General features: G+C 37.2%; 1 protein-coding gene across 19 annotated transcripts in view; it reads right to left on the minus strand.

Annotated features, from left to right (window-relative positions):
- GPHN (gephyrin) overlaps nucleotides 1–24,844 on the minus strand; it is a 292,089-nt gene that overhangs the window by 185,639 nt on the left and 81,606 nt on the right. For all 19 annotated transcript variants that reach the window (XM_054826339.1, XM_054826338.1, XM_054826351.1 and 16 more), the window contains exon 2: nucleotides 17,413–17,491. In XM_054826339.1, coding sequence (XP_054682314.1) covers nucleotides 17,413–17,491 — 79 coding nt within the window. The remainder of the gene's footprint in view (nucleotides 1–17,412; nucleotides 17,492–24,844) is intronic.

Below are 24,844 nucleotides of genomic sequence, written 5' to 3' on the forward strand. Positions count from 1 at the left end.
TGCAACTGCCCTGCTCCAAAATAATTTCCAGCTGTGAACTTTGAGATTCTCCCCCTAGCACTTACTGCACTCAGGGAATACCTCCAAAATTTCCATTCCAGAAGAAATCATCTGCAACTTGCCACCTTCAGCTTCTACAGCTGGATACTTCATACACAGTATTGAAGATTTATTGGCCCTTCTACCCCTGCCCCAGCTCAATTTCCTTCTCAGAACTGTACCGATACATACATGAGCACAAACACAGAATAAAGGTTTTCTAGCCCACTCAAGTGTTTTTTTTTTCTTCCCCAATCTTTCCCCCTTCTAAAAGTAGCTGAGTAAGTAGCTATAATATAGAAATACTTCAGGGAGCTTGCATATTTCTGGAAAGTTCAGTTTTACAGAGCAATTCAGTCTATGACACAGTTTTGCACTAAATTACTTTAAAGCAAGTGTAAAGCATTAGCAGTCTTCTCATTAAAATAATAATCCTAACTGAACCACTGCTAGTGACAGATACTTAAATGATGCATTGTAATGCAAGCTTGCTACTTGTTTTTTAAAATGTTTATTACCTCTTCTGGTAGAATTCTCAGAGCTTTTATTAACAACTGAACTATTAAACGTAGGAGATGAAGGAAGGAAAAAAAAAAAAAAAACCAACCCAACCTCGGGTCTGTCTATGTGTTATTTTCAGAGCATTATACCAGCATCCCACACCAGATCACAGCCAGCTCTGTACCACAGTTAGAGTGGCACTGAGCCACAACTAATAAACCACGCTGAGAGGGAAAGCGTGTTGGCTTGAACTCGGCACCGTGCTACAGACAGCTGTGTTACAACCAGCCAGCTCACAGTACAGAGTACTTGCTCGTCCTTATTTGCCAAAAAGCTATTAACAAGGCAATATGTAATTTATATGAACTATATAATTTAAATATAAAATGTATAAAATATGCTGCATGTTATAACAGTGTAATCAGAAACAGTGTGCTAACTGTTCCATGCGAATGATTTAAACGAATAGTTGCTAACAGCAAATACGACTCATTTATACCAGATTGAGATCTTTCATATAAAACTTGGTTAAGAGCTACTTGATAATTTTCCAGTGAAGCTTTTTCACCAAAACATGTAATTCAATTAAAATGAAAATAGTTGTGCATCGTAAAAAATTATCAAAGCTCCTCAGTGAAAGGTTTTATGAACACTTTGATATGAAATCAAATATTATGGTTTTTGGTTTGCCAGCTTAATTTCATGTTCAATATTGCACTCATTTTTCTGACCAAGTACAAAATATTTATTGCTTAGTTCATCTGCCTTCCTCTTCCTCATGGACTTGGGGCTTGCTTGTGTTTGCTCAGTAATTTTAGCCCCACTGGATCACACTGGCATACTAAATTTAACACTTAAGACAACCATTCAGTATTTCTCCCTTAATCACAAGCAGCATTGAACACACAGACGCACACACAAACCACTTTTAGACTTTTATATTAATAGCAGTCATGAACCAAAATTTTGTCTTATTCCATGACATACCTTTCCTTTTACAAACTAATCAACAGTACCAGTCAAAGAAAAGTTTATTTCCTACTACTTGAAAACATGAACTATAGCTGTGAAACTGAGCATTTAGAACGGCTCTACATTAATAGATTCTGGTCAGTGTGACTCACTTTTAGCATTTTCCCCAAGATCAGTCTCTCCCCCTGGCCCAGCACAAAACTTTTCAACCTTCATCTTCCTTTTCTGAAGGCTGAGGAACACACAGTACAGTCTTTCCTCCAGTGGCTTGCTACTGCAGGAGGTGACTTATTTTCTACCATTAAATTGTTACAAGAACACCCTCAAAAGAAAGGAGGCAGATCTGCTGCTGAGCTGAACACAGTAACATCATCAGGCTAATGATCAATAACTTCAGCTAGTATTTTCTTCCATGTGTTTTTAAATGAAGCAGCAACAGAAGCAGCTGTAAACTCTGAATAGTGCAGATATATATGAATATATTATCTGATCATTCACTCCTATTCCAGAACAACAGAACGTCAAAACATTTTCTGATTAAGTCTTTCCTCCAAGAGCAGCTTTTGCTGGGATAGAAAGGACATGTACCAGCATGGAGTCCCACTTTGCTGAAGGAAGGGACATTGCCTATGGAAGCAGTCAAATGTATACAAACCTCCTTCTCATAAAGCTGTCACTGCTCTGATCCTTCCCATTACTCAACATTCCTCTGTCTTAAATACATGCTGCTTTGTGATACTGTAATTGTAGAAGCTACGGATGCCTACTTCTTTGTGGATACGCTTACAGTCATAGTTCTTGTCCAAATATATTGTTTCAAAACTTGCCCTTAATGAGTGCCTGAATAATTTTTGATTAATAATTACCAAAGTTTCAGTGATCTCTTCTTGCTTCTCCAATGATGATTCCAACATAGGGCTTCTGTAAACTGGCTGAACAGCATTACAGAGGACAGGGTGACACAAAAGCTTCCTATTAGGGTAACTAATAATCCGGGAAACTAAGCTCTGTTAAAGATATTCAGCTTGTGTCCTGTCTTGTGCAGAACAGAAATAGTACAAAGAAACCACCATTCCGTATGCCAAAGTAGCACCATAAATTCATGGTCTTGAGAAGGCTCTGTATATACACACCACTACCTCAAATGAAGAGGAACATTGAGGGAAAGACAGACGGAGAGAAAAGATGTGAAGAATAAAGATCCTCTGATAAATTAAGGAACTCTCAATAAGGGTTGGCAGCTCTCATTAGCCTGTCTTTCCACAGAAAATGAGATTTTGGACAGAAACAGTTCTAACACATCATAAGTTAAAGAGTATTAAGACCTCATTAAAAATGGAAGCGCAAATTGGTTCTTTGTTGGGAAACAAAAGTGATGGCAATCTTCAGCTGTCACTGAAACAAATTTTAAGAGAAATCATTGCTGCATTAGAGAAATAAAAAGAAAAATAAAAAGAAAAAAGCATTTTTAAGTACTGCTAGTTTGCTAGCTTTGCCACAGATTACGTCTATCCCTTCACAACATGCCAGTATATTAAGCTATGCAGAAATACCCAAGCTGGTGAGCTAATGAAAGCTTGGATATTGGTAACAGTGTAGCCATGGTGAAACTGAAATCAAAAAGCAATAACAAAACGTTCCTGAGAAGCTGGATATTCATTCAGTCTACACTAAGCTTTAGACTACTATCAGTATTTTAAAAATAGCTTGTGTATATCTATCATACATGCTGCAGTCATTGCACTGTTCGTGTAACATTTGTTCCCTCATTTACACAGTGAAAATAATAGTATCAAAAATTGATAATAAAAGCTAGTGACTGGAAAAACGGGGTTCGATCCAAAGACAATTTTATCTTGTATTAGAGCTCTTCAGCACGGTAAGTATTCACAAGCTCCACAAAAACCATAATCAAACCCTTCTGTTTAGCACCATCAATAAATTAAGTAAAGAGATTAAAAGCCTTGAGAGTGCAAGGGCTACCGTGCTGACTGGAGTCTGAAGTATGTGCAGAAGGCAGGACAAGAGAAACTCCTGAGAGAAGGCAAAGGAAAAAATCCTCCTAAACATAGAATTCATTGCTATTACTGGGATTTCGGAGCAAAACCTGAGCTGATAATGTCTTTTTCTACTACGTTTAGAAAAACTTGGGGGTATTTTTGTTTCACGTAAGTATCTTCAAAATGTTCTGCTCAACCATGCAGGCAGAAGCAGGCACACCTCTTGCTGTGTCGGAGACGCTAGTGAAAAGGGGAGAAGTTTTCTCAGTTTTGATTTCTTAAAAACACACTTCACAATGCTTTCATAATATAAAACTGAATTATCTGTATAAATGCAAAATATACAAATTTAAAATACAAAATTGTTCTGAAATTTCCAAAACTTTACTAGTTCATCTATTACTACATAAGCATTAGCAAGTAATGAAGTACACATAGGAACTCCATCTATTTGAACACAAACATAACCTTTAATTCTTATCTAACTTTTGGTCACAAATTTATTCCTTGAGAATGTATTTTTAATGTTGTTAGCTTTTGAAGAACAGTACAGAGCATACTGTTTAAAATACGAATCAGTCTGTCACGCGTGTTGCTTCATCCCCTCACATGCAGAACGGCCCTTGAAAAGCTACCTGCCTAAGGCTCATGGCAGGCAGCATTTGTTCTTAAGCCAGGAAGAGGTATAAAGAAAATGTATTAACTGTATTTCTCTGCATTTTTCTAGCAAGTTCTTATTTTCAGAACAGATTCAATGCTGAAAGATCCTGAGATAATGCATTTTAAAGCCAACTGTACCCAAAGAATACTGTCTGAATATGGTACAGTTAACTTGTAAACTTTCAAAACTGACATTGTAAGTATCGTTACAGTAGAGTAATGTAAGTAAAGATTCTGAGAATCAATTTAGATGGGTTTTGGGTGGAGGTATTTATTGCAGGTTGGTGGAAAGCAAAGGTTGCGGTTGCTTATACACACAAAGCTAAGATGATGCACCTGTGTGAATGCATAGACAGGTGGAGTTCGACGGTTGCCACTCAGGATGAGTATTTTCTGCGTTTTATTGCTTATTCTGTGAAAACTGTTTGATATTAGAGTTTTAATGTTTCAAGATGATTGAAAATTCAAATACAGTCTTGAATTTTTCTGAAGGGTTAGTACTCTGCAACAGAAATCCGAAATACGATAGGTTGCCAGTCCTGAAGCCTCTCATTTTCCCCTGAAATTCATGCAGGTTTAGATGAAAATGAGGTTCTAATCTATAAGGAACAGTTATGATGATAGGTTGAATTAAAATTTATTCCAATCTTGTTCTCTGATTTTCAGACCACTGCAAATGTGGTAGAGTAGGCACAATAGAGTTTCCTGAAGGAAATGCAGACACAATATGGGTACAGCTAGAGCTCCAGGCACAAAACAGACACAACAGCTGCTCATGGTACCACACTCTGCTGCTCAGTCCTGAATCATGCAGCCATCCCAGAACTACAGTGGTAAAAATCTCTCAGTCACATTATCCTATACATTCTCTTTACCTGTATATGAAAATGAAAACAAAATTACATATTAATGTATTCCCTGGATTATTAGAAATCTATATAGTCAATGGCTTTCTAGGCTCTGCTATAAAAGTGCTTTTTTAATGTTAGCAGAAAAGAGGAAAGGATCCATTAAAAGCATCTTTACTTCAGAACCATATTTGTATCTTTTAATGCATCTTTTAGAAGATTAAAATCACCATCTAATAGGTAGTAATCTATTTTAAAAAATAATCACACGAACAAATGAAATATCCTTTGTTAAAATGAAGAACAGACATTCCAGTTTTGCATTCCTACATATAATAGCCCCTCCATCATCTACTCGGTAGTTGAACACTTGCTATTGAACATTTCCACATACTGTATCAAGCTATAAAGCACATGAATTGTACAGAATGCTTGTGACAAAGAGGGAAATATACTGAATAAAGAGGGGTTGAAGGAGAAAAAGATCTATTAATGTATATTTTTTAAATAGGTAATTGAATCACGTCAGTCAAACAATACTCCAGAGCATCCTCTATTTTCTAAAACAATCATCTATCTGAAAATGACACCAATAACAAATTTCACAGAAACACTGTATTTTCAACCGCAAATATCACTTAATAGATGAGATGGATTCTCGTATCTGAAACTAAATAACCAATAGAAAATAGAATTTTATTAGAATAAAAATTTCTATTAGAATACAATGAAAGGGATGAAATTTGAGGTTAAAAAGAGAGACACTGTAGCTAAAGAGAAAGCAAAAAGCTCAAAACAGAATCAGTAAGGGTGTAAAGGGAAGCATTTAGTGTTGTAGTATAGCTGTGTTCCTTTGAAATAACTGTCTGCAGAAAATCACTTGAGGTAATCTTTGAACCCTTGATATGTCAGTTTTGAACTTCAAGGCTGTCATCATCCATAGAAAATAAGCTTATGTCCTGGTTATGCTCTTGTGATGTTTATATGGTAGCATGGATAAAGGGGAAAAGCATAAGTGAAGAATCCATGGTAAAATTCAAGTTACAGTGAAAAAAGGCAAAAAAAGCGTACATGAAAACAAGACAAGAATTATCGTGGGATACCTACACTTCTTCCTTCTTAACTCACTATCTGTATAGATTTCTGCTGTACAGTGCTAAAACGAAAGTGATTTTAAAGAGTCCCCCAGAACAAGTGACAGCAGGACAATTCTTTCTAATTAAGAAAGCAATCTGAAATTGAAATACAGTGAGTCGTATTGTATAAAAGCATGAAAACATCTCTAGGTAACAATTTTCTGTATCTCAATGTCAGAGTCATTCTTAAGCTGTGCAGCAAAGGCTTCCTTTACATCCAAAGCTAGGTGATCTATTATAATCTTTCAGCAGCAGATTGTTTCCCTTGCTAACTTAATCTATACTGCAAATAAGTGCACAAATTTCATAGAAGCCTTCTCTAAATAAGGCACTTTTTCAAGGATTTATAGCTTTGACAAAATGTATCCTCTCCTACAAAAAGACTCATGTCCGGGGGTCAGCTCACAATCAATTTTCAAAAGAAGGAGCATTTCAGAAGAGCATTTAGTCATTTTTAATAGTGAGATTAGAGGAGAGAAATTTTCTCCTGTGTAATAAATTATTATAACCCCTGTGTGAGGCTTTTGTTCCTCCATTACTGGGAGTTCCAAATTTAAACTCAGCCGTACCAGGGAAGCCCACTCTACTTTCAAGGACAAGTGTTTGCTGACCTCATGGGAAAATGTTTGAAGTTCACATGTGCTCTACTATTTATGAAACTGCTATTCCTGAAAGAAATATATAAAAATTGCTATGCCAGCTCAGTCTAAAGGTACACACAACTCAGTATGATGTTTCCAGTGTTGAGAAACAAATGTATGAGATAGATAGAGCATGATTTATCCCGTGGTACACACTTACTGCCTCTTGCCATCTTCAGTTCAGGAGCTTGGCTGACCCAGACGCTGCATGCAGATCGTCAGCTTTAACAGTCATAGTAGGTCCAGCAGTCTAATTCCTTTTTTTGTATCTATCATTTATACTTCAGGCTTCCACATGATGTTACATCAATTATGAAATATTCAGTTCTGCTACACTTGAATAAGTATGTACTTTTATTCATTTTAAAGCTGCTGTCTGATTTTTTTTCCTGTCACAATTTCTGATCCATGAAAAACAGTGAATAATTGCCTCTGACTTTTTTTTTTTTTTTAATGTTACTCATTCTGTGTACCTCCACCACACATTGTTTCTTGGTTAAAGCGAAATGTTCTAGTCTACTTAATTTCTCTTTGTGTGGAAGCTCTTCCAAATCTCTGCTTAATCTTATGATCCATACCATACACCATTTAGAAGCTAATACAGTGGTGAAGAACTAAGCATATCCCAGGTTTATCTAGTCATATAAACAGGTCTTCTGTATTGTTCTTTTTTTTTTTTAAGTCCTCATATGTTATTTTCTTTTCTGAGAATACAGAAACACACAATACATTGCTGCATATTATGAGGATCTTCTCGCAGAACTGTCCACTGATGCAGGTTAACCTAAAATCAGCACTGGACCATCTCTCTCCTGTAGATACACACAGTATTTTCCCTTCCTATGTCTAGACACTTTGAGAAGAGAGTCCCTTTCAATACCCAGAAAAGATCTGGATATAAACAGAAACAAAAACTAGAGTCAGGAAGAATGAGGTCAGGTGAAGAGTCAGGTTAGCTGAGATTCAGATGAAGCCTGGAGGTGGCAAAATGGGCTTAGAAGAGGCTGTTTGAGTTCTGAGGGTCACAGATCCTCAGAGAGTGGAAAGGTGATGAAAATGGCAAACGCAACAGAAAAGGACTCCTCCAAAAGAGAAGATCAAGAAAGGAAAGATAAGGTCATTAAGGTAAGACTAGAGTGTGCAACTAGAAGCTGTGGTGGATTTGGGCTGGATGACAAGACAAAAAGCAAAGCCAGAGAGATGTACAGCACAATCCCTCAGGGAACTCCCTAGTATTTTACATAGAACTTTTAAAAAGATCTTGGACTGTGATTTTAAAAAATGGAATATTGACCAGGAAGCTGGGCTGATATGCCATTAAATTAAAAAACAAATGATGGGCTGTAAAATTATATTCAACCAAATGAACACTTTACATTCTACTCCAATCTGTTCTTATCAATTATTAGTGCAAATGATTATAGGAAAAAGTGTTCTGATATTTAACTCAGACTGTGAGAGTATTTGGTATATACTCAATTTTCCTACCTCTTCTGCGTAAAGTAATTTTGGTCCGATCCTGAACATACCCAGACACATAGGAGCCTTGTCTATATTCCTTCCAAATGCAAAGGAAAAAACCACAATTGTAATATTACTTGTATGCGTGCTGGGTCTGGCTGGGATGGAGTTGACTTTCTTCACAGTAGCTGGTACATTGCTGTGTCTTGGATTTGAGACTAAAATGGTATTGATAACACATCAATGTTTTAACTACAGCTGAATGGTGCTTACACAGCATCCTGTTCTTTTCCCTCTCTGCCACTCCAGTGAGAAGACTGAGGATGGGCAAAGATTTGGGAGGGGACACAGCCAGCACTGCTGACCCAAGCTGACCAAAGGGACATTCCATAGCATGACATCATGCTCTGCAATAAAGGCTCAAGGAAAGGAGGAGGAAGGTGGGGTAATGTTAGTGGTTGTGGTGCTGGTCTTGCCATGTGACCCTTCTATGTACCGAGGTCTGCCATTCCAGGAACTGGCTAAACATCTGCCTGCTGATGGGAAGTAGGGAATTTCTTTGTATTAAGGCCCGCTCTTGTACTGTTGGAGAATGTAAGGTATCAAGACAAAGGGATTTAAAAATTGCACCTGGAAAAATAAAAAATTGGCCTGAATTCTAAGTGACTACCACAATGGATACTTTTAAAATCAAAGTTTAAAAACATACATAAAACCAACTTTTAATCAGTTTTGTGAAACTGTCTAGATTGGAATGTGGCAAACATCTTCCAACCTGTGTCCTATGTATTTCTTTTCAGACATCAGACAGTAAACATAGTAAAACAGAGCAAAAAAACCACAGCTTTTCTTTAGAATCTTTTTGAAAACATTTTCTAGCATTTTCACTTCTAAATGAAAGTTTAAGTACATCTAATAAAAATAAAAAATTTAACCCTGAAAATGAAGGATCTAGTAAATAATCTAGTAAACCAATGATGATGTTTCTTATTCCAATGAACATCTTCCATCGATTTATAACTATTGGTTCCAGAACAAGCTAGAGAAGCTCCATAAAAGAGCGCATTTCAAATGCATTCAGTTTAAAACTTCCTAACAACAAGGAGGATCCCCCGTTACAGATCGCATAAGTAAAGTTCCCTGAACACGTTTAGATAGAGGTTCCTGGCTAATAAACTTCAAGCCATGAATCCCTGCACCACAGAGCAGTACTAGAACTAATTCTGAAACCAGTACTAGAACTGAACAGCCTGATGGAGCACCCAAGCTGCAGCTGCCATGCCAGCAAACTACCCTTTCCCCTCAGCAACGCTTAACAACCCAGACACAGCACTGGGGCTGCACAGCCTCTAGTTCCAGATCAATTTTTTCAGTTACTTGATTAGCTCATAAATTTCTTAATTGCTGGCTACTGCAGGCTAATGCACGAGCAAAAGGAAAACAATTCCTTCTAAGAATTTGGAAACTGTATGATGAAATCCAACTTTCTTCAGAACATAACTACTAATGGTAGATAAAGCTGACATGAAGCTTTAAAGATGTTATAGGAGACTGCTTTGGGGCAAGTGGTAAAAATTATTAGAGTTGAAAGTTACTCGGTGCTTAAGAAAGACATTTTTCTTATGTTCTGCTTTGCCACAGACTGCTGCTAAGGTTTTGCTTCAGACAGATGAAGTTGTTCCTACAAGTTCATGACTCATTAAGCTTAAACAGCCAAAGAAAAACGCATGCAATATTAGCAATTTTTGCTACAAACTGCCAAGGAATCTCATATGTTGAGAAAATTATTTTCTTGAAACACAAGTAATGGAGGTCTTCAATGAAGCTGAAAAGTAGATTTCCCTCAGATAATCAGTATGCCTAAACAGAGAGGTCCTTACAAAATGTCTGTAGAAAACATTTAGGTACTTGTTGATATGATTGGAGGTAAAAATTGTTTGGCACATGTACTATAGAACAATCCCTGTGATATGTTTGATGGGGTCTGGTTGGACTATGGAGAAGCCAAGCAGGGAAACTGGCCTGAGAAGAAACCTTGGCCACTTAAGGTAAGCATGCTTTAATTACCTCGAAGGGAGGGTAAATACCGTTTTTTCAGGCACGTGCAAACTCTGCTTGCAGTTGAAGTAGATAAAGGCTTGCCTCACTAATTCTCCCAGACCTATCAGAATCCATCAGGACAGCATGAGGCCAATTCTATTTATATCAACTTTAAGAAGTGCTTATTAGATTACACTCATCATCATCAATTACTTTAGGTAGGTGTCAGATCTTTGGAAGTTTGCCACGTGCAACTTTTTCATTAGATGCCATACTTAAAATAGGCTGCACTTCTGTTACACCTCAGTATTGCTCCTCTGCATAACAGAGCACTCTGGGCTACCATTGTGAGTCCTCCAGTTGTCCTGACAAAGATCACCTGATGAAGTCACTTGATGCTTACAGATGAGCTCATTAACAGAAGACAAGAGAGGCAAGAGAAGTATTTTTGTAAGCCAGGCCTATTAGGGAAAACATGTGCTAACATAGTCAAATAATGGACAAACAACTGAGCATGAACTCCCACTAGAATGCTGCTGCAAAACAAGATAACAGTGGATAGTATTAGAGAAGAAATATTTCTTCTCTATGCTGCATTACTGAGACTGGCAGTTAAAAGAAACAGGCATGACATTCATTTATTATAACAGGCACTGAAAAACTAGAAAGGCTGCACAAATGGAAGAGGGAGAGAACTGGTATCACCGTAACACGGGATTTGTAACCTTCATCAAGACAGAATATGCTACTGATTTTCAAACGATGAACAAAACCCAGAAAGAATGAATGACAATACTTCGTCATCCTCAACAACTGCTAGACATGTTCCTTCAAGTGAAGATAGACAATGTGAAATTTTACATCCACAGATTTAATGGTGTATTTATCAGGTCTTCAAGCCTACAGTATAGCTTGTGGCCTCAGTAAGACAAAAAAAAAAAAGCAAATCAGAGCTTCTCAAGAATTCCTTCATCATCTTCAGTCCTTAATCTTAAGTGACAAATTCTAAAGCTCTTACAACTACTTCCCAGAAAAAGTATCTGGCTCCTCCTTCTAAGGTTGTAAAATGCAACAAGGCAGTGACAAAGACGACTTCTGTCAGACTTCTATCTCCTGTCATGGACAAATGGAATTTAAAATTCATCCAGGAGTTTCTAACACAGACCTGTTAAGAGTCCACAGGTTTTAACATTTTGGTTGTCTAATACAATTACAAGGAGTGTAAATAATGTTTTCTTCTGACAACTTAAAAAAAAAAAAAGAAGTGCTTCTGTAGTACATAGGTAAGAACAGGCAACTTTTGACAGATCAGTAGTTGTTTTAATACCTTTTAGATTTATCTACCCTCTTCTCAATTGAAGTCAGCTAATCTGAAGGAGATACAAAACACAGTTTAGATGTGATGTGATTTTGACTAGAAAGAAATTATTCAGAATCTCTTGGATCTTGTTCATCTCAAAGAAGCTCTGAAGATGTTTCCAAAACAAACACGTATCAGTGATTATGTGCAGCTGCAGCTGCTGAATTGCACAGAAAGATCAAAAGCATCCTCCTTTCTGTCTAGACAAGTATTTTATAAACTCTATGTCTATATACAGGCTACAGCTGAAAGGAACATATTATGAAGCGATGCTAAGAGCTAAAATTTGGCAATGTGTACACATAGAACTTCTGCTTGAAGTAGGTGGAGGTATACCTAATACTAATGATCTGATGATTCATGCTTCTCCTGGTTTTGGCTGAGATGGAGTTAATTTTCTTCCTAGCAGCTGGTATAGTGCTGTGGTTTGGATTTAGGATGAGAATAATGTTGATAACACACTGATGTTTTAGTTGTTGCCAAGCAGTCAAGGACTTTTCAGCTTCTCATACTGCCCTGCCAACAAGAAGGTGGGGGTGCCCAAGAACCTGGGAGGGGACAGAGCCAGGACAGCTGACCCAAACTGGGCAAAGGGATATTCCATACCCTATGACGTCATGCTCTGTATATACTTGGGGGTTTGTCAGGAAGCAGGGCAGCTTGGGAACTAGCTGAGCATCAGCTTTAAGTGGTGAGAAATTTTGCTGTGCATCACTTGTTTTGTATATTCTTTTATTAATAATCTTCCTTTTCTGTCCTATTAAACTATCTTTACACCAACCCACAAGTCTTACTTCCCCCCCCCCCCAATTTTTTAATTCTGTCCCCCATCCCACTGGGGGTGGGTGAGTGAGTGAATGGCTGCGTGGTTCTTTTAGCTGATGGTGGGGTTAAACCATGACAGTCCTTTTGCCTCCCAATGTTGGGCACCAAAAAGGACTGTCACGGGTTTGCCCCAGCTGGCACGTAAGCACCATCCAGCTGCTTGCTTACTTCCCCACCAGTGGGATAGGAAAGAAAATCAGAAGAACAAAAGTGAGAAAACACATGAGTTGAGATAAAGACAGTTTAACAGGTAAAGCAAAAGCCGCGCACGCAAGCAAAGCAAGGAATTCATTCCCCGCTTCCCCTGGGCAGGCAGGTGTTCAGCCATCTCCTGGAACGTAGGGCTCCGTCATGTCTAATAGTTACTTGGGAAGACAAATGCCATCACTCCCAACATCCCCTCCTTCCTTCTTCTTCTTCCCCCAGCTTTACATGCTGAGCGTGACATCATATGGTATGGCATATCCCTTTGGTCAGCTTGGATCAGCAGTGCTGGCTGCATCCCCTCCCAACTCCTTGTGCACGCCCAGCCCACTTGCTGGTGGGGTGGTGTGAGAAGCAGAAAAGGCCCTGGCTCTGTGTAAGCACTGCTCAGCAATAACATAAACATCTCTGTATTATCAACACTGTTTTCAGCACAAATCCAAAACGTAGCTACTAATAATCCCATACTAGCTACTATCAAGAAAACTATCCCAGCCAAAACCAGCACAATGCTTCAGAGGTATATTAGAATAACTTACAGTTAGAAGAAATTCAGTAGTAAAGAACCTAGGAAGCGTTTCAGGTCATAGCCATATTGAATTCTATCATCTAACCCATTTCTCTCCTAAGCACAGATTGAGGGTGGAAAAGAAGGGGAAGAAAGAGAGTAGCATTCAGTCTGCTCCTGAGTGAGGAGTTAAATGAACGATTAATTTTCTGTCTTTCCTTGAGCACCAGCTCAAGAAATTTTGCCTTGCTACATAGCCTCAAAGATCCCTGCACATAAGCGGGACTTTGTTAGCATCTTAAGCTGTTCCATTGCATTTTACCTGAGCTGAACATAGTCTGAAGAACATCTGCACCACCATCTAAGACCCACCAGCCTGGTTCCTCCAATTACACCTGCTGTCTGCAAGCTCTGCTGTTTAGGACTATTCGTGGAAAGACACCTATAGTCTTCTCATGTGGACAAGTCTCCTCTGTAGAATGCGAAATTTTAAGTATCTTTTATGTGTTACTGGCAGGGCTAAACCAAATCATAGGCTTTGAATATTCATAGCCACATTAAGTTACCTCTATAGCAATCAAAATAAGTTCCATCTGGTTTTTGGTCATACTAACTCTGCTGATGCCAAACGGCCAGAAAGCATACCTTTTTCACAGAAGAAAAGAAGGGGAAGAAAAAAAAAAGTTTGCCCTTCCAGCTCTCTACACTTACACAGAATCAAATATACGTAGACTGTACTCTGCAGAGTGCTCCCAAACATTCTTAGAAATAGATTCCAGTTTCTTTATCACACAGACATTTAGAATTTTTTCCAACTATCCAAACAATACCTTAACGGCTAAAAATTGAACCAATTCTTTCTCATCAGCCAAAAATAACAATCCCTTTACTAATCTTTTATATACTGTAGACAAATCATACTTCCTCTCTTCCATTGTTGTTTTCTAAATTAAGTAACACCTGTCACGCATTGCACTTTCTAACCGCCTTCTCCTCTTGCCATTCTCCTACATGCCTCTATATCTTTAAGTTTTGTGCCCAAAACTGGATGCTGTCTACAGCAGAGACATCACGGGGCTCTGAAAAATGTGATTTAGTTGAAGATGTCCCTGTTAATTGCAGGGGATCAGTCTAGATGACCTTCAAAGGTCCTTTCCAACCCAAACCATTCTATGATTGTATGATCAGTTGCAATGAATAAAGAACAACAGTTAATTTTCAAACCACCTTTTCAGCTGAACTTCTAATCAACTTTTTGTTCAAATGCACTTTTCTGTAATTAATTACAAAATGAGATTTAATTGTAAAGTTGTTACATGCTTCCTTCTCCCACTGTCAGTTAGTAACTTCTCACTTTATGTTTATTTGATGTACTTGTTTTGGTGGGTTTTTTTTCCTTAAGCAGCATTTCTATTGTCATTGACAGAGTAAAACACATACACGTAGAAAGAGATGATCAAACTCCTCATTTGAGCAGCAGTGCTTTTATTACTAATGATGAGAGAATTGAAAGCAGATCAAGTTTACAGAGTCCAGACTGCTCTAGCTGGGAAATCAACTGGGGAAAAAAAGACTACCCTGACAATTAGGTACACTTGGTATAAATCAGACACTAATCAAAAAACCCTACAATGCCATCTTTAAAGAGTTTCATTTCAATGTAAAGATACACTTTCAGCCCTCCCAGAAAAAGCCTTCTGCAATAACAAAAGAGAAGTTGTCTGTGATGGAGCTGAGAGAGGCAAAAAACAAGGGACATGCTAGTGTAGCTTAGAAAACTGTATGGGATAGCTAAAGTCTCACAAGAAACGGACACCATTCAAAATGCATTTTATATGATATATCAAACCATCCTAATCTAAAACCACTTAAACTTTTTTATACTATCATCTTGGTGCATTATACTGTATTTCTACCTCTGCTGTTAACCCATCATCTGCTAGTAATATGAACTCCTGTTAAAAGTATACACTGATTTTCTGTTTATATGCTAATGAACCTAAAATCGCTTGTACTCTCTTTGTTAAAGTATTTTACTAGTGTCATACATTACAAATGAACTGCAAACCTTTGGAGTGACAGAGTCATTCGCAGAGAAAGCATTAGAATTTTTTATGTAAATCTGATGTTGGTATCTGATATTAGATTACAAAGAAAAGACGCAGTTTGTCTACAGTCAGAGCAAACGAGCACCAAAGAAATCCTAAACCATTAAACTAGCAAGAGGATGAATCAAATGCTATTTTGCTATTTCAGGTATCATAATAAGTGAAAATCTTAGCCAAATGCTCTCAAGATTTTAATTAAAAATTTTATTATTACTTCAAAAAAGGTTAAAACATCTCTTTGGCTGGCACTATCATGCTTCGGCCCCACACTGTCCTTCACACTTCTCTTTGCATAATAAAGAGCTCAGGAGCCATGGGACCTTAAGAGTCACCTACAAAAGGCTAGGCTGTACAATACAGCCTTAGATCGTTTCTTCATTTTGGAGATTCACTCACACTACTACACATTTTGCAAGAACTCCTAATAGGCACTCAGTCATAAAATTGCAAGAATATCAATTTGGAAGGACAAAACAAAGTCTATACATTCCTATCATTAGGCAGGAAGAAGCAGACTTTTCTTGCACTATAATCTGTCATACAATAGAAGTGTCACGAATGGTCCTTAAGACCTAACAGATGTTTTGAGACTTTATTCAATCTTTCAAAGTGATAAAAATGGCAACATTGCAGTCACTTATGCTTCTTATGCTATAAGCAACAGAAATCCATTTAATTTATTTTGCAGATTACAATAATTTATTGCAAGCTTCTTCATGTAAATTACTGACAGGGAAGGAAACTAGAAGATTTCATCACTTTTGGTAAACAGCAAGGAAAATTATCGTTCTATAACAAAAGCAATTCGTCCCTTCTGAAAGTAAACTCCAGAGGTTGAAAACCAAAACTATGTGTTGTAGCATGTAAGCATACCTGCAGCTCAGAAAGTCACATACAATTCTCAAAAAGAAAAAAAGAAGAAAAAAAACCCCACCCAAACAAAAAAGCCCACAAAAATACCACCATCCAAATACTCAAAAGGCAAATTTTGGTTGAAAATTAAGACCTTTGACACAGCCTTGAATTCAACACTAAGACAGTAATTATTAAAAAATTTACCTATTGCATTCATGCTGTGAATCTCAAGCAACAATTACACCTGTCCCCTGTACCTCTATGGTTTCAGAAGTATAAATTATCAAATATTACATACGTTATGCCAAAATTTCCCAAGAATGCATGTATGTATGTATAGATGTCTATTTACCTGTAGCAACATGACAAAATAAATTCTGCATCTACTTTATTACTAAAAATCCCCTATAACTGAAATAAGATGTCAAATATATGTTATTTTCCACTACTTCCCAACCAATACTGAAAAATGTGCTCTGCCAGTGTAAAGGATCATCATATTAGGACCGACTGTGGAATGCATTATCATTCATGTTAAAAAGATGTGAATTTTTCCTCTTTCCCTTGCCTCATAACAAGTGGTACACTTGTGCACACTAGTGAGAACATTTTCAGCTAGTACTAAAGTTAACTGAAGAGAAAAGAAACAAAACCAAAAAGGTTTGATACAATTTCAAGTCTATCTCAGAACTCATGAGGTTCACTTTTATTTTAGAAGAGGAAAATAGAACACCAAGATGAAGACCACTAGTCTTGCCATGAGGTAAAAATTAGATCATCTGCTCATATACTTGAATTAAAACAGGTAGTGGAGGAAGAAATAAATATCAGCTGTATGAAATAAGATACAAAGAAAAAAAGATTCTACATGTTAAGATAACTGACGATAACATAACTATCCAGTAATCTCCTAATTTATATGCAGTTCCTCCTTAAACAAAGAGGGGTGACAATGTGCATGCAACTCCTCCATAGAAATACCAGCATGCACAATCTGTTACCTCTGATGACTGCTCTTGTACCCTTTACCGTATGTGCTTATTGGATGTTAGTTCATGAACAGAAGGAAGTAAAAACCAACGTGGTTGTAATAATATTTGTCTGTATTAAAAACTAACAACTTGGCAAGCATATTACCACTAAACCACTAAAAGTGTACTTCATCATACTGCTTCTTTATATAATTACAAAACTACTCACAAGGATATCATGAAGAAGCTTTTCTGTGCTTAGCAATAAGAGCCAGATACTCACAAAGAAGGGTCTTGGACCAGATCTTTAAGGTTTATCCCACTACGATCCTCGGCAAGGTTCCTGAAGCAACTGTCACTCACTAAAAAAAATAGAAATAAAATTAAAACAAAACAAAACCAAACCAGAGAAACAAAAAAGGTGGAAATTTAAGAACAGAATGCAATTCTTTTGATTAACTAGAAACGCTTTTTGGTGTTGGGTGTAATTTGAATGTTCATATATAAGGTCTGATTTTCAGCGAGGTTTCACCTAATTTAAAGATAAATCAACTCAATTGCAGATTACAGGGAAACAATCTGTTTCAGCTGGTGTCCTTACTACTTTTCCACCTGCGGCTACAGGAAGTGTCAAACACAAACACTGGATGTGCAAGTACACACAGATATCCATGCACAGCAGAGTCTTTAATCATGCACCCACCAGTATTCTTTACCTAACCAGAAATGGTGAGAGTTGCTATGTATTTAAGTTCACAATTGTTCATGGGTTAGCAAAGATGTTTAATATGAGCAATAGCCAAAACAAAAAATTAAGAGCAAAAATTTATTCAAGCAGCTTATTATTAAACTTATAATGTACATGTGAAGCAGCCAGTTACTGTAATAATTGAAATTACAACACCGTAAGTTTCACAGAAATTCAAGAGAGTATTAGTGTGCTTTCATTTTCTTCACTGTGTTAAAAAAAAAAAAAAGAGAAAATTATATGCTCTAAACCTGAAACTCCAAATCTGTTCTCTTGGCTAATTCTCTCTGCACACGTACCCCATTCCCCCAAGCAGAATCATTTCTCTTAATGTCACAGTCAATTTGAGAGGTGGAAAAAAAAAAAGTAGTGGCACAAATGCTTTAAAAAAATTCAGCACCAGTTCAAAGGAATTACAGTTATTTCTGGTTATGGCAAACTTTCTGAAGGACACAGAGGTTGTGATATGGCAAAATCAGCGTAAGGATCAATTTGCCATAACTAGGAAGGTAATCTGCCAGGCAGAAGAGAACTTATGAAGAAACAAATTACTGCTCATCTTCCAACACAGAACATGGCCTTGCCTTTCATGAAACGAGATGTGTTTAAAATCATTTGCAAAAGCAAGTGTTCTGACTAAATGCAAGATACTTTTTTTAATTTACATCTATGAGTATTCATGTGCACCACCAGCATCGAAAAAATGCAAATCATTCCCAAAATATGTTATTTTCACAGATTATGATACATACTGTGACAGACCTACCTAACACGCTACAAAACTGCAAAACATTTCTACTAGCACCCCTTGTTGCCAATGCATCTCATGAGCGTGAAGCCTGTTAGTTGCTGGGAAAGACAGGTACTGGAAGAAGGGGTCTCAGAGCAAGGGGCTGGGGTAGTGGATGGAGCAGGCACTGGCCCCAGCTCTCACACAAAGCCTGACACCTAACAGTATATGACAATAACTAACAGCAGTATTTCTCAAGTGTTGATAACATTGAGATGCAAAGTGGGTAAACTTAACACTGTAATAACCAGTTGACAACCTAAGTTTCTCTTATCCGCCATCTCTGAAAATGCTACCTAACAGTTGCTCATCACAGGTGATCCCTGAAAGCCAGACAGTATATCACAAGGAGCCTCTTGTCTTGGAGGCAATTGCCATGGATCTTCAGTTTAAACAGCAGCTACTCGTGCTAACAAAGTCCAGAACTCCTGGCTTATTCCTCCTGAGACAATTTAATCATTGTCTGTACTGAGTTGGCAAGAGCTATCTACCTCGCCAGAGGAAGCTCACCTTAAACACCCTGGGCCTTCAGAAATTTTTCATCTCCACACACATCTTTTTTTTTGCGCTGAACCCAAGACCCTCAAATTCACAAAATCTCTAACTCCTGAGCCAAAGGAAAAATTCCAAGATCAGCAGACTTGCAAACAACCTACTGCCTAGATTTTACGAGGAAAAAAAAATCCCAGCTAAATTGATATTTGATAGTTTCTATTTGCCTCTTGTCAAGTTTGGCAACAAAGCAGAACATTTTACCTACTGTCTTGTCATAAATCGTACACTAGTGATGCGTCAACGTATCTCCTATGCCAACACCATACATAATGAATAAAAATGATGGTTGATAATGTTTTTTCCACTACTGACAAATCAAGCATTTAAGTATAAAATAGTTGATCTAAATAATGCTGTATTTTTTCTACTGTCTTCTCCAATCTCCTTGTCGAAAGTAATTACAATTATAATTGAAGAAACTACTGCAACTGTTCTAAAACTTTTTAAAAGGAAAAACAAAAATAACAACAAAATTATTTATCAGTAAAACTGGCCATTATTTGTCTGTATAACTCATGAAGTTTATTAAACAAAATGTATTTGAAATAAATGTTTTGAATGAAAGCCTAGATTTGCCAGAAACTGTTATTGTCTTACTTGTCTCAATAGAACTCTAATATTATAATATCCTTCTCATGAATGAAGTTGAAAACTGCAAACCTTCCTTCTAGTTAGCAGAGCTGGACAATACAGGAACACTGGGAAGCTGCAAATTTGCAAGCAAGCCTGAATCAGAAAACACAGATGTCTCAGATAAATGTGAAAAAATTTCAAACACAGTTTTAACAACCAAGAATTTCAACAGTTTAGTTAAAATTCACCAAAATAAAATTTCTGAAAACTAAGATTTTACTGTAATTGTCAATTAAATCACTAGCACTGAGAGCAATAGGAGAGCTTCCAGTGAGAGGGAATAATTCAGCGGAATGGGCTGGAATAAGACTTCATACAGGAAGACTTTGGCGCACTTTACTCACCCACACACAAGCACCGCCACGCTCCCTCACATCCTTGCAAACTCTAGCCCAGGAAAGAAAACAAATGTTCAGCAGTAAACACGGGGTGGAAGCAATCAAGCAGAGTAGGTACTACATTTCTCACGGCTTAGCAGACCATAAATCAATACTGCATATATTTTAAAACATGGCATACTCTGATTGAAATGCAAGCTATTTATTTCAACCAGGACATAGGGTGAAACTATGTTTGATGGTATGGCAGAAATATCAGGAAGATCAACGGTGCTTTAAGTTTTGAGGGAAGAAAAGGCAGAAGAAAACTTTGCATCGCAGCCACAAATTGTTCTCCATACATAAAGGCCATGCCTAACTTCCTGTCTTTAACGCACAATCAAGGGAGACTTTTTGCATAGTACATCTATATGAACACACTCCCCATGCAGGAGTCTATTGTCTTGTTCAAAATTTTATTTTTTTAAACCCCCAAAAGTTTATAAAAGCTAGTATTTTAAGCAGTGTTGAGTGCATGTTTTATGGAGAGATACAGAATTGTTAGCCACTCCCCTCTACATATACACCAAGTGGCTGAGCCTCTGATCTATGTTACAGCCCCCACATATACTTCTTTATAGACCAGGAGAATCACAACAGAAAGAGCTCCCTAAAACACATTTACTCCATGCAGTATTGTACACACAATGACAGTCTATAACATACTAGAAATGTTTTTTAAGAAATTAAATACTGGCACAACTATCACGAGCATAGACTGAACCCACTCCTACCATGGAAACACATCGTCTGAAAAACATCACACTGAGAAATCCCTAAAAATCCGTGAAACAGTTTGACTTCCAAGTGAGCTATTACACACATCAAATGTGAAGAGGTTTTAGCAATAGCTCCATCTCTCCCAACATTCCCCCTACTTTCAGTTCCTGGTTTCTGTTACTGATGTTCTGTTTCTGACGCTGTCTAGTCTCGTCCCTAGGAAGTAACGGAGATGGGAAAGGAATACAGTTCTTACCTGTCAATTACACAGCATACAAAATTCCGTATGAAAAGGTTAACATCAGCATTCATATGCTAATGTGCAAACATCCAGTTAAAACAGTTGTGAAGCCTTCCCATTTTGGCAATTGTGAACTTCTAAATCTGTCCATATGATTTTTTTCTTTCCTTTCTTTAACAGACTTTTAAATGAGATCATACTGAAGGAAAATGGATTATTAGCCTGTTGATTTCCAAAATGAGAAGCTCTTCAACTCTGAAGGTAAACTAATATTTTCTTCAAGTGGAGACAGGATATAGTCTGTTGTGAATTTGATCTTTTTTTTTTTTTTATATCCTACAATTTGAAAACAATATAGCCCTTTAAAACTGTCACTTAATCGCTTTTCCCACACAGTGTATCCCTAGCAAACAAAAGCACCCTTTAGATCAAAGCACTTCCAATTCTACAGCTGTTAATGGTCATTTTCATGTCATATGCTTTAGAGAAGATGTAATCATCACCCTCAAAAAATGAAGGGCTATCTATAATTTGGTAAAGCAAAATAATAATAAAGTTTATCTAAATAATAAAGTTCAGTTCTTTTTCTCATGACTACTTCATCTGTCTGTAGTATTTTTGGCAGACTTTCCATAGCAGATCTCTTTTCCTCACCCCTCTTTTTATAGGATCATTTATACATTTAGGGTTTTATACCAGATTCATTCAGCAGCTGATAAATACAAAAAGTATTTAATACACTTGGGATGTTCTGGAAAGTACTGGTCTGGCACAGCATTGTATTCTAGTCTGGTTTTGCTTGCAGTAAAGCTTTATTCAGAAGTCTCATTTCAGCTTCAAGTGGTTCTGTTCCACGCACTGCATGCAAATGTAGCAGAATTCAAGTATGTTGTTTTTATAGGCCCAACCTTATACACACTGTAGCAAGTGCTCACTTTTACCTATTGTACGTATTGTTGACTTCGAGACATAATAACCACTGCTAAGGAAGCTTAGGTTTTGGGATATAAGGTAATAGAATTTTTTCTCAGACCTCAAAACATCTCTCTTCTGAAGTCTGTTGTCCTGCAGACACAGAAGTCCTGTCCTATAGGCATGCTTTAAAGATGACAAAGGAATGGGATAGTACCAGAATGTAAAGACAGATTCTCTTACTATTAAAATGGTTTTAAGGTATTTTACCTGTCCCATGAACAGTAACATCACAGATAAATATCCTGCCTCTTTTCTCTGCTGTTGCCATATTTTTCAAGTGACTGCATGTCAACCAGAAAACATACATAAAACAGATGGCATATTACAGAAATCTCATAGCACCTTCACCAGATCTATTACAGAAGACAGCAAATTAATTGTAAGAACGGCACTTACACTATTTGCATATCTGCACACAAATTTCTCTGACGTATTTACAGAATAAAAAGAAATACTTGTCTGCATGCAAATTGTAAATGCTTATAACTGCTAAGAAAATATGTTAACTGTGAGTAACGGAAATAATGCAGGTTGTTTTCTTTGTTCCCTACGTGCCATTTGTTATCACCATAATAAATCCCTATTCCCTTTGATACCGAGGCAAGGAAGAGAGCTAAAGCTAATATAAAGCCATACATATGGAAGCACCAGTTGATACCAAAGTGCTTTCTCCTCAGTGGGGGTAACAATCTGAGTCTCCTCTTTGCCTGGCTGCTAATTTTCACTTAATTTATAGGTAACAGTATCCTTAAAAATTCTCATTTTGTTACATTGTGGTTACTTTTCTATTATTCTGTTATCACTACTTTTTCATACATAGGTTAAACAGATTTAAAAGAGGGGACCTGAAAGATGAATGGAAAGACTGAAGGATGACATTGTCTATCTTTTGATCATGTAAGCCTTGTTTTCTCACGGCAGATAATCTAAAAACCATTTTCAAAATTGCAAGGTGTCGATGCACATGAAATGTCAAGTTTCCTTTCCTTTTCAACTTCATTCTGCTAAAAATGGACATAAGAAAATGAAATCATAAAATGGCAACACTTTCAGTTTTAACCAACTATTTAATAACAAAAGTAGTTGCAGCACCTCAACATAGTTACTACTAGGTAAGTAGTGCAGTATCTAGGCAAACATGTCACAGTGGAAACAATTTTAAAAAGGGAGTTAAAACACAGTGGTATTTACTGCACACAAATAAACAGCAGTCAAAGATTTGTTTAGGTGTGAGGAGGGTCAGGCAACAGAAAACATCCCACCCCCTCCACAGGTTCACATATTCTGACCTGAGAGCTATGCAAAAATGGTAACAAAACATTTTATTTAAATGGAGCATTAAAAGAGCTAAAATAGTGACATGAAGAAAGGAGTGTCTATTTTATGTGAATTGTATTTTGTCTTTAAGTATAAAACTCATTAAATTAGTGAAAAATAAGACTAACAAGTTCAAAACGTTATGCTGGTAAAATTAAGATGTACAGTGCCAGAGATGGTTATTACTTCTAAAGTCCAGCTGCAAATGATTTTTTACCCCATGAGAACAAAGAATTGCATTCCTAAAGTAAGCAGGGCCTTTTTAAGTCAGTGTTTTATCCTTACCATTTACATAACCACTTTACTTCTACTGCCAAAGAATGCATCATGAACAGCAACAGTTCCAGAAAAGTGAGAGTAGCTGAGAAGGTCCTGATCACATCACTGTTTGAGCTCGTTTTCCCTTTATCTTTGAAAAGTTTGCATCAGAAATACAGAGGCTAAGATGCAACTGTGTGGAACAAGTTACAGAATGTATCCACTGGAGGGAATTTTTATTGCCAGAAGTAATGTGAAAGCCTGATAGGAAAACAAAGGAAGACTAAGGCTGCTTCTGCAAATTATCGGTGAAACCAGCAGATCAAAGAAAGCACACTGCTGAGATTAACCTGTTTGAAATAAAAGAGCAAATCAGTAACTTCATCTTAGTTAATAAAATTTATTTTCATTGGGCATTCAGAGCTAGTCATAGTATCAAGACTAGCTGTAATTTCAATTCATGTATCATAATTCACTCCCAAATATAAGCTGTCACCAAACAAGAGCAGGAACGCATTTATTTTATTCCCATTATTTCAATACACCAAAATCCCATAAGTAGCCTCTTTCTTACCCACCCAGCAAGAGTGTTCTTGTGCTTTCTCTGCCACACCAGTAACCACCAGTTCTGCCCAGGTAATCTGCATTGATTTAAAGACAGGATTGCAGCGATTACTTTGAATCCCTGTATACACACGCCCCTCACACCTGATGAATGTTACTGTCATCTGTTTTGTTTTTCCACACAGTTTTTGTCATATACTAAAATATGGGGAAAATCTAAGTATATTTTTTTCAAGACAACAAAATTTAACATCCACCTTTAAGAATGTCCCAAAGCAACCTCTACAAACTGTGCTTTCCTGGATCTCAGAGCAGAGCAAGTCTTCTCTCCCTGTCCCTTCAGACACAAAGCTATGAAGTGCCAGAACGGTATCCTCAAAGACTGACAAAGAAGCACTGCTATAAAAAAAAAAAAAGGAGCTAATCTACTGAAAAAATAGGGAAAAAAGTTCAGGTGACCTAGCAAAAAATGGGGTGATCATAAACCAGCAATACAATTTAGACATGTGAATCTATGATTTTTTCCAGAAAACACAG

The sequence above is a fragment of the Grus americana genome, chromosome 5 (genome assembly GCF_028858705.1).
Source record: "Grus americana isolate bGruAme1 chromosome 5, bGruAme1.mat, whole genome shotgun sequence".
NCBI lineage: Eukaryota > Metazoa > Chordata > Aves > Gruiformes > Gruidae > Grus > Grus americana.